This window comes from Dendrobium catenatum, unplaced genomic scaffold, assembly GCF_001605985.2.
Source record: "Dendrobium catenatum unplaced genomic scaffold, ASM160598v2 fragScaff_scaffold_655, whole genome shotgun sequence".
Classification (NCBI taxonomy): Eukaryota; Viridiplantae; Streptophyta; class Magnoliopsida; order Asparagales; family Orchidaceae; genus Dendrobium; species Dendrobium catenatum.
The window spans coordinates 722,835-734,417 of NW_021319117.1; the positions used below are offsets into that span (position 1 = coordinate 722,835).

Below are 11,583 nucleotides of genomic sequence, written 5' to 3' on the forward strand. Positions count from 1 at the left end.
GCTGAATTTGCCTATAATTCTATGCACAATCGATCAACCGGTCAATGTCCCTTTAGCATTGTTTATACAAAAACTCCTAATCATGTTGTAGATATTGTTGTTTTGCCTAAGTGCAGGAGCAAGGCAGCAGCAGATACTACCGAGCAATACACTAAAATGTTAGGTGATGTGAGGGCCAAATTGTCTGCTTCAAATGCAGAGTATAAGCAGCAGGCGGATAAGCGCCGGAGGGAGAAAATCTTCAAACCTGGTGAGCTGGTCATGGTCCGTCTGCGCAAGAAGCGGTTCCAACTCGGAACTTATTCAAAATTAAGCCCACGACGAATTGGTCTAGTACCTATCATTTAGCGTATCAATGATAACGCCTACATCATCGACTTACCACCAGGATTCCTCACGCCAGCTACATTCAATGTTGCTGATATTATAGCTTACAAATCCGCGGATACCAGAATCGCTCAAACTAATTCCTCAGGCGAGGAATCTCTTACAGAGGGGGAGATCTGATGTGACTCATCCTAGTCCAAGAGGCCATTATTCCTGCTCCTTAACGGATACCGCAATTCCCACTTAGTTTTTACCTTTCTGTTTTCTTTGCAGCTTTTTGTCAGGAGCACTTTCCTAGTCAGCATTTTCTTCCTAGTATAGATAGAGAAGCAAAGGCATTAGGAGCTTTTTAGTTTTTGCTGAATACAAAATTCCGGAAAGGATATCTCCTCCCTGTTTTTCTCCTACCTCCTTCTGAGTTCTGTTCTCACCTGATTTATGTTCTCTTCTTTCCTTTCTATTCTCTGTTTTGGATTTCTATTCTGTTTTCTGCAGGTTTTCACACCAATATGTCACTAAAAGCTACTATCAATTGTTTCAAACATTACGCCTTGTAGATTGGCAATATTTGCACAAAAATTAAGAAAGTATGCCAATGCTTACTAATAGCACATTTTAGCTAAAAAGGATTAATAAATTTATGTTCAAGGTTACCATGTTGTGTCATTGTAAAGGCTCTTCCATTCATGCAACAAATAAAACAACAATCAAAATGAAGGAAGCCCAAATACAGAAGAAAATATGAAGACTAAAACCAATCAGAAGAAAAAAAAGTGTTATATTAGTTGTCATATATTTATTACACCAATTTAATTCTTTTTATATAGAGCAATATGTCATCAGACCAGTATGAAAACTTAGGTTTTCATCTACTCCTTGAACAATATAGTACAAAGCTGAGGGGGTTTATCTATTGATATTGGCAACACATTCCATTCTATTTTCCATGCTCTAAAATCTGGCATTATGGCAATACCCTGCAGGCTTTCTCCACTACTATTCCACTACTTCATGAATTGTTCTATATGTGCATAAGCCCTTATGCATTCCAAAAATTTCAAAAAAGTCCTCAGCAATGCTCACTTTGATGACTTATTCCTACTTTACAAAAAACAAAGTTTGGTGGAATAGAGCTTATTCATGTGAGTTCAGCTCATCTTACAAGCAATAGCAGAAGGATTTACATTGTTACACCAACAAAAACACAGCTATTTCATGCTAGAACTAAACTAGGACTATTATTCCATGTACTACCACCACCATCCCTCATCCTCCTCCTCATCATCATCATCATATTCTATTGGGATCATTATGTCATTATCATTATCATTAGCCTTATCCAGATATTTCAACTTGAAGTTATTAATCCTCGATATAATTTGTAAATATTAAGTATTGCATGTGACTTTAAATCTATTATGAACAAATCTTTTTAAGCAACATCTATCCATGCTATTTTAGGTTACGCTTTTCCGACTTAATCATTCAACAACAACTTTATCTACTCATTTAATGATACACACTCTACCCTCATGGCCTCATTTTACAAGTCTAATCCACCAAATTTTATTATTAAATAACTTCTCTTCATTAAATACTACTATCATCATACTCTCATCACCATCTTATATAAAAATCCGTCAATTCATCCCTTGTCAACTTTTTCGCATCCACACTTAACTTGGTTATCAAAGCCTCTCTTTTTTCCACCCAACAATCAAATATATACAACATAGCACACTTATTTGCAATTTCATAAAATTTATTTCTAAGTCTTCATGATATTGTCTTATCTCATAATATTTGTAAGGCGCCTTTTGATTTTAACTACCTAATTTTAATTTTAGAATTTATATCATCAACCATATCCATATTCTTACGTAAAATAAACCTAAAATACTTGAACCTATTACAACATCACTAAGGCATGAGCCATAATGTCAAATCAGATATATTTCTGTAACAAATGTATTGCATAAAAAATATTAGATGCACATAACAATCTAATGCTATACACAGCAGAATATATATCTATAGACACATCAATATAACTTTCATAATCAGAAACACAACTTTTAAAAGAAGAACATTTTTCTTCCATACAACTATAGCTTCTACAACATGGATAAGCCAACATTTAGATACAATGAAATGGTCAAGAAAATCAACAGATCCTAATTCTAAAGTACTAGTATTAAAACCAAGTTACTAATTTAACCTAGATAATCAAAAAAGCTACCAATAGAATGAAATCCATTAGCAAAAAATACCGTCTTAAGGGAGTCCATGGTCGGCGTCTTGGCTGTGTGGATGCAATTGTATTCATCAGGGTTAGCCTCGCCCCATCCATCCAAAACAACAACGGCTACTGTCTTCCCCTTCGGAAGCTTTGGGTGATCCGCCAGTTTCCATGAAAAATCAGAACTACCCATATCCTCAAGTATTCACTACAAAAAACACATCAAAGGCATGAAACTTCGTAACAAAAAACATTAAAAAAAAAAAAAAACATTCATCGAAAACGATCAAATCAATATTTCGCCTCAGCCCTCAATTCAAAAGTCAAATTTTATGGAAAAAAAAAACATTAAAATGGAATCGAATTAGAACAATAAAACGCCGACAGATCGATACCTCACAAAACCTTTAGATTTCTCAGATCCGTGGGAGAAATTTGGAGGCCGAGAAGATTTTTTTATAGAGAAAGATCCTGACTCCGCGAAGAATTCGAGCGATGCGCGGTATATTTTTAAGGGCAGTCAGTTGACGGCCAAACTTGAACCACGTGTCTTTTATTCTCACCCCTATTTTGTATAAACTGCACTTGCCTTCTCTGAAAACTTATGGAGAGAGCGCGATCTTTAATTGAAAAGATGACGTGGAATAAGGACTCAATCTGCTGGCCACGAACTTGGACGGTTGGCATTACATCAGGGTGCAGGCGCATCGAAAAAATTGGACGGCTGTGATCACATAATAGAAAGAAATGGGAAATAAAAGGATCCACAAGCGGTCGGACACAAAAAGACGCGCAAGAGATTTAGACCGTTTGATGAATAACGGTGGGTGCGATTAGAGAAACCCAGAATCCGTGTGCGAGATCCATGGTAAGACTCGGTAGAGGACGTTAATGTGGACTTTCTAAACGGGAGTTCGTCTAGATGAGATGAATTATATATATTTTTTAAGAATATTAGGGACAAAGCTTAATAATTACAATCAAATGGAGGACAAAAAAAATTACAACTCAATGGTAGGATTAATTATTCTGTGCGGATGCTCGTTCGGAAACCAACAACATCTACCATGTCATCGCTGTGCTCGGTACTGCTCGGTAACGCTTGGTACTGCACCTCGGTACCACTGACGCGGTGCATTCTGGTTGATCTCCGGACAGCGTTCTACGTCCGGTCTCCGCACAGAATAATTTCTCCATTGATAGATAGATAGATACATATTCGAACGGAATTGCAACAAAAAGAGCAATGCTAAAAGTAAATAGAACAAAGATTCAAAAACCAACGAATAAGGAAAACAAAAATATAATATCCAAAGATCAAAAGAACTCAAAATTTACAAAATGAACGCACATAGATATCATGAAGCCATCGAAGAATATAGGTTTTCTGGTTGCACGGAGACCATCTTAGAGGAGACATGGCTAGTTGTGAACTAAAATTCATCATTGCCCGCAGTATCATGTATCATAATTCTCACAATAACTACAAGAGTAAGTTGCCTAGACAAGAGGAGATTCTGCTAAAACTTCCAGCCAATAAGGCCCAATAGGCCATTACCCCATAGCATTATCATAAGTTAGATAGCTCAGGGAAGAGAAGGAGACTAAAAAAGATGCGAATGTCAAGAGATAAGATGTTTAATTTTGCCAAACTTTGTCTATTTTGAAGCTTTAAAAAGGAAAATCTTCTTAATATCACTGCACACATTTGAATTGAACCTTCATTTTCTTTTATAGAGATGTTAAGGACAATCATTCAAAATTAAATGAAGGATAAATTATAATATAAGAAAAATAATGAATGTTTCTTTTAAAAACAATCAGTTTTTATTAACACAAAATGGCATTATTTAAATGCAATAAATCTAAAACAAAATTATATATATACAACCAAAAAGGGAGAGGGGAAATTTTAAAACTAAACATGATTAAAAAATAATTATGGGATTAAGTATGTTACTAATTAATTTAAAATAGGCATAGTGACCCGTTCAGTGGTCAACTTGATACAAAAACAACTAATTTTGACTCAATCAAAGCACATGATTTGGCAGAAGCCATGTGCAACTGGCTCATACTTTTTTTTGTTAATTTCCGATTTTCAGAACCTTAGCGTTCCGTTTTTCGCTTGCGTCTTGCATCGTCTCCTCCGTTCGTCTGTGCGAGAGCATAAGTCGGAGATGAGAAGGTAAAATTTTTAATTTTTTTATTGATCTTTTACGCTATTATTTACTTATCATTTCTTTTGTTTCCTAAGCACAACATTTTAATCTTTATTAGTTAATAAAAATGTCAGTTAAAGTTAGGGCTTTGCCCCTTTATTTCGATATAAAACTTGTTTAGTTATTTCCTAATTGAGCAATATAGATTTGGAGGACAAACTTAAAAAGTACATTGTTTCCTAAAATGTGGGTTCATGAGTGTCGGTGAAAATGTTACATTTGGTAGTTCGAAGATGTAGTTATTGTAGAATGACTAATTCTGTGTATGTTTTTTTTTCCTAATTTGATTACTAATTGTTAATATGAGTTGTTTTTTTTTAATTATTTATTTATGTAATATTATCTGATATTGTAATAAAATTTGAAGCATTCAAACTTAGTTTAATGCAATAACTTCTTCATAATTGCAAGTTATATTAATTTTTTTATACAATATGTAAACTTATTGGTTTTGTTTGCTTTTTATTTAACTAATTGTTTAAGTACTCGTGTATTATTAGTTTCAGTTCTCCTTGCTTAAATTATTTTCAAATATATGTTTATGTAACTACAAAAAAATAAAGAATGAAGTTAATTAATTTTTCTTAATTATCCAAAATTTTGGTTTGATGTACCACTAAAATAGTAGCATTATAGACAGTTGTGGAGTTAAAACAATTTACTTTAAGGATGATTTAGCGTTCAAATTCGTTCGATTTAGACATTCAAGTTAGTTATTTGTTATTATTTTCAATATATTGCAATTTTAGGTATTCAAAATGAGTGGGCGGCCACCCTCTTTTTTGCTATTATATGGAGAGTTGTCTCTAGATGCTAAATTTTTACTTACATATACTATTGGTAAAAGCTGTCACTTGCAAGTATTTGTTTGGTAAGTTGTGAATTAGACACAGTATTTGTTTGGTGATTCGTACTATAATTTTTATGCTCTTTAACTAATGATATGTTAGTATGATGTTGATTGACTCAAAACCCATTTGAACTGAATTTTTATTTGAGGCACATGCGTGAGAATTTTAAGAAAGCTGCATGACATATGGGAGTTTCATATGTCAATTTGATCTGCCAAAAAATGTACACATCATGTAATATGGATAATCCAGACATGTTTAATCAATGTATGCTTTATAACATCAACATAAAGACCAAAATTCATCAATGGTTGATAGAGAGGGATGTGCTAAAGTAGGCTTTGACACATGATGGTGGGTTTTGCATATAAGGCTTTCAATGGGATTTTAAAGAGAGCATGTGTGCTATTAGTTCAAGTGTTGGTTACATCCATTTACTATAATATTGTCGGAATGTTTATTCAATGAGTAGAAATAATAAATATTGAAGAACAACAAAATAACAGCATGTTTGTCCCACGTGTTTAGGCCAAACTGCAAAATCTTGAGATTGAGGCTAAAAGGCTACCATAACCTACAAGGACTAATATGCATGAATTTCAACAATTGGATATGTCCTCAAGATTCTACCAGGTCGATATAGCTGCTGGTAGGAAAAGTTTGTGTATTTGTGGTCGAAGTATTATTTATCATATGCATTGTTCGTATGTTATTAACTATACAGTTGAATAACTTTATAACATGTGTTAGAATACTACACGTTGAATAACTTTAGACTCACATACTCTGAAGAATTTCATGCAATACCAAATAGAAAACCTTGGATTTCTCATGATTCTTCATATGGTCTTTAACTTCTGAGCCCTCCAAACTTCATAAAGAGATCAAGTAGACAAAAAAAAAAGGCGATATAGGAACACAATGGATAAAATAAGGTAGCAAAATGGGAGAGTTTGTAATGTTTACCATATTATTCATCATAACAAAACAACATGCAGTACTAATTAAATACATTTTTTTAAGTACTTTTACTCATTTATCACATTGTACTAATCATTTCATCATGTTTTGTATAATAAATCTTATGGCATAAGACCAATCTAAAGGATGAAGGTGCTGACCTAAACACACACCACTGTAGCAGGTCGACATAAAGTCTGCTTCATTGGTAGATGTTCACCCCAACATTACTTCACTATGAGGTACCCACAGATCTATATAGCTAGATAAGGTATAGTACATATTTATTACTATCAATTTATTTGTCTATGTAAATGTTATAACCAAATTTCTCCCTACAAACTTGTAGGGCACTGTATTGGAAGTTGCATCACATTGCTCATGGTGCATGAGTGACATATTAATTCTCCTAAATTTATGAGAGCCTTGAGGATGTTAGGATTGGATTGTGTCAGCTAGCTTCGATATACTAGGATGGATCATAACTTACTAATAACTTTGGTCGAGCATTGGTCACCATAAACTAACTCTTTCTCCTTCCCTATTGGTGAGATGATCATTATTTTACATGATGTTGCTCTTATTTTGGATTTTGAAATTGATGACTTAGCTTTGGTTGGCCACAAAGTGGTAGCTAATGCTAGATGTTGGCTTAGCTGGCCTGGGTGTTGTGACAACTTGCTTGGTAGCCACCCTATACGGGATGTTGTCTACTATGATCCTTTCAACCATCGTGTCAATTCTAAATTCTAGATGGGACAAGCACATGCCTAGACATATTTGCCATTAAGATGGCTTCGTTGCTCCTTCTATAGGGATTCTTATATAGACTTGTTAGACTAAGTTAGATTTTTGGAGACATGTGCAAGCATATGTTATATTCATACTAAGATGTTATCTTTTATCTGATATATAAGGATGCGAGATTCACTTGAGGTACTTGTCATTATTGGAGGATTTGGGGTTATTCAGCATATATTCTTTAGGGCGGTAATTCTAGCACACACATATATAGAGAACTTTAAGAGGCCACTGAGCCTAAGATGACTAACATTGCAAGCTGTATATATTTGTTGGAGATTTGGTTTTGAGAGCATATTCATATTTGTTGACCTACTCTTCATGTACCATAACATGTTAATTTGGATGGACTGGTGTTGGTTACAATTATAAAATAGGCATATCCATTAAAAAAATTCACTCATTCTGTAAATAGATCATTGACGTGCCCATAGTTTCTGCTTAATTTAAACTGCAGGCGGAACCAGAAATACCTTAGCTAGCTTCCTACAACTAACATCAACAGTTATAGACATGAATTAGATGGGCTAATTGATATTCATGTATATAACTCATTCATTATTTTTTGATAAGTTAGTACTTTTATTTGTTGACTAATAATATAATTTGCTCTTATTTATAAGGTGACTTAGGAGCCATACACAACAGATGTTAGTGCATAAGTTGATGGTATATGCTTAATTGGGCAAGATATATGGTTGGCTCATGAACCTTTGATTAGATGGACGTGGGTGGAGTGTCATTTTTCCAATATAGTGATCCAATAGTTTGGAAATATTCCCTCCATTGATGTACACCAGATGGAGCCCAATTTTGTCGGAGTAGATTGTATGGTGTATCATTGTGACTATATAGGCATATGGGAGGACAGACGGTCATATATTGCTGAAGGGGTGCCTGTAGGACCTGATAGGGAACGATTTATTCTATAGTACTTACATTCGTTTAGGTCATGGGCCACACTCTACATGTTAAAGCCACTGACCACATGCTACCCTTAAGCACCCTTAAAGCACTACATCTTATTTTAAATCCTAAATATAAATACTTATTTTGATTGATATTTACCTTTATACTTTTAGTGTGCATACTTTCTCAAGACAGAGAGCATTGTACAACCCTTTGTCAGCAGAGATAACAACAAAAACATTTCAAAGGTTGTTAATAAAATAACATAGTTAAGTTTGGAGATGCATAGACATATGCATATTACATATGAGCGTTGTGTATAACTTGCAGATATTGAGTACACATCAGTCAGTGATACTCCACCAATCATAAATGTCCATAGCTTGGTTGAAGGCCATCCTCTTATGAAGATCAGAGATTATTGCCACTACATGAAAACGTCATTTTCGGCTGCCATTTCCACTGGAAAATGAAGAAAATTCCTCGATAATTTACATTTTTGACGAATTTTTTATTATAATTCATGCGTCAAAAATAAACACCATCGAAAAAAAAGATCTGCATCAACAATAAAAAATCCACTATAAATTGCTTATAATTTTTTTTTTAAATTATTATTAGCCCTAGCGGGAACTATTACCCTAAACAAATTAAATGAATAATTATTAAAACTATCACCCTAAACATAATAATAATTATTAAAAAAATATAATAAATATTTTATAAAAAATTTAAAATTTTATTGGAAATCCGCAATAAATTCCTTCGAAAATTCCAACAAAAAACATGCCGACAAATCCTCTCGAAAAATTATCCATAAATCTAACAAAAAATCAGCCAAAAATATTCTGTCGAAAATTTGTCAGAATTTATGAAGAATTTATTTCTGCTAGAAAATTCATCGGAAATGAGTGTTTTTCCTGTAGTGCGCAAGATTACTTTAGTCAGCCGACACAACAGATTATGTTATACTTTAGTCAGCGTACATACTTCTATACAAGTATGGTATATACAAGATTATGTTCCATCCACTATACCACTGACAATTATAAAGTCAGTCATAGGTGTAGTAGAGAGGTATGAGTTATGGGACAAACCACTTCGAGCGCCACACCACTATACGCCTGGCATTGTTGCTCTACCACATAGAATAAGGATGAAATGTCAAATTGTACTATTTTGTGTTTGTTAGATTGTATTATGTTGTGTTTGTTAGCTTTGACTCAGTTTGTTATATTGTATTATATTGTGTTTGTTAGGATTAATTGTGTTCATTAGATTGTACTATGTTGTGCTTGTTAACATTGAATCTATATGATGTGTTTGTTAGCATTGACTCTATATGCTATGTTTGTTCACTTACTAGTACTGAAATATTAGGCAAAAGAAAAATTTTGAACATAGCGAATTTCGAACACAGATAAGACATTGCTTCATTGATAGATGAACATGCAGTACTTCATGGAGGGAACAACAACATTGCTCTACCATAGAGAACATATATAGCATAACAAACATAAGATAACTAGGAACATATTGCATCATTATAGTTAGGATTAAACATAAACTAAATATTACAAGCATGAATATACTACATAAAAGGCATTAGCATGTACTATTCTCCCTTATTCAACCTGTGCAAATGTGTCTGAATTTGATTTTTAGTTGGATAACATTTAAAATGAAACTAAAACTCGCCTTGTAGGTCCATACAATCTTATACGTCAAAATAATTTCTTGCACCTCCATTTAAAATCTCCTTCAACTGATTTCTATAAAAATTATAAAATAAATTCTTTCTCTCTCGGCAACTAAGGATAATAAAGAATAACGAGGTCCATGTCGTCCACTGCCCTTTTAAAATCTTATGAAGAAGCATTGTCGCGTCGTAGATTATGATAATACATTTGAAGGGATGAAGACCCATGAAATGACAATCATGTGCATAAAAAATCCTTTTTAAATATATCCAACCTTAACTTTTTAAGGAATTTACTATCTTGTAAGCATCAATCCTCATAGCTTCTTCATGCAAATTCAAAAGTAAACAATTGAGATCTTCAGCTCAATTATGCATGCAAATCTAAAATTTTCATTTTCCCTCGCCTTCATCTCAAAAGGGTTATCCAAAAATCTTCTCATATATTGTTGAAATTGTCTATAATCAATCCATATGATTGGGCTTCTGACTCTTATGGGCATATTCATCATTATAGGTCCATCATGTACATTCAACATGCCTCTAATGCAGTTCTTTATAAGGTCTTCCCCATGACCCTCAAAGGGAAAGCTTGTACATAATTTTATTCTCTTATAAGTAGAACTATTTAAACTTTTGCTAATTTAACCAAATATTTTATTGCATAATTTATTTTCAATAAAAAAAATCATCAATGACTCTTCCCACCTTTTTGGGATTCACTAAAATGCGGGAGAGACCTATAGGTAATATTTTCAAAGGTTTTATTCTAAAGCTTGCAAAATCTTAGAAGTAAATTTGGAATTACTAAGAGGTGTGTTCCTTGAAGATATTTTCCCTAGACCTTTCTAGTCTTCACTAGTGCTAGAGACTATCCATTCCTACGTTAATCTTATTCTTCGAGTATAGTCTTAAATAACTACCGATGAGACTATCAATACTTATCAAAATAATTCGAACAATCATCTAGCAAACGTAAGAATTAAGTTCAAAAAATTAATCGATATCCTTAACAAAAAAAAGGTGAAAGAAGTTAAGAGATAAAAGACTCCCTTCTCCCCAAATTCGGCCAAGATCACCTAAATATACCTTTAAGTACATACAGGGTGTGATGCCTCAAGATCTATTTTAAAAAAATTGCCTCCTTTATCTTTTAATTGCATACTAGAGCCACTAATAATATTTATATATAAAAACAATAATGTGGAAATAACCTATCATTTATATCAAAACATATACATCATGTATGATAACATAGTCCACTATCAATCATATAGTCTATTTTAATTACCCATGACTACAAAAGAATGCAACAGGCTAATAATTGAAAAGAAAAATACCTATTCTAATAAATCTGAATCAATTCTTACTCTATTGGATCCTTGCCCTTAAAACATGTAAACCATATAATGAGCTAACAACCCAAAAAGTCACCAAAACCTACAATCGCATTCAATATATATATATATATATTATCGAACATGGACGATTATAAAAAGAAATACGATTAGATTTTGTCATCTTATAAGGGTAGCACATTTTTTTGTATGGTATGATTCGGAAGCATCACTAAAA

At 33.2% G+C, this 11,583-nt stretch overlaps 1 protein-coding gene across 1 annotated transcript in view; it reads right to left on the bottom strand.

Moving 5' to 3' along the window:
• Positions 1–3,119, bottom strand: part of LOC110104563 (2,3-bisphosphoglycerate-independent phosphoglycerate mutase) — a 43,579-nt gene extending 40,460 nt beyond the window's left edge. The window contains exons 1-2 of the mRNA XM_020833725.2: positions 2,962–3,119; positions 2,598–2,774 (exon numbers count right to left, since the gene is read on the bottom strand). Coding sequence (XP_020689384.1) covers positions 2,598–2,759 — 162 coding nt within the window. The 5' untranslated portion in view covers positions 2,760–2,774; positions 2,962–3,119. The remainder of the gene's footprint in view (positions 1–2,597; positions 2,775–2,961) is intronic.
• Between the last annotated feature and the right edge of the window lie 8,464 nt (positions 3,120–11,583).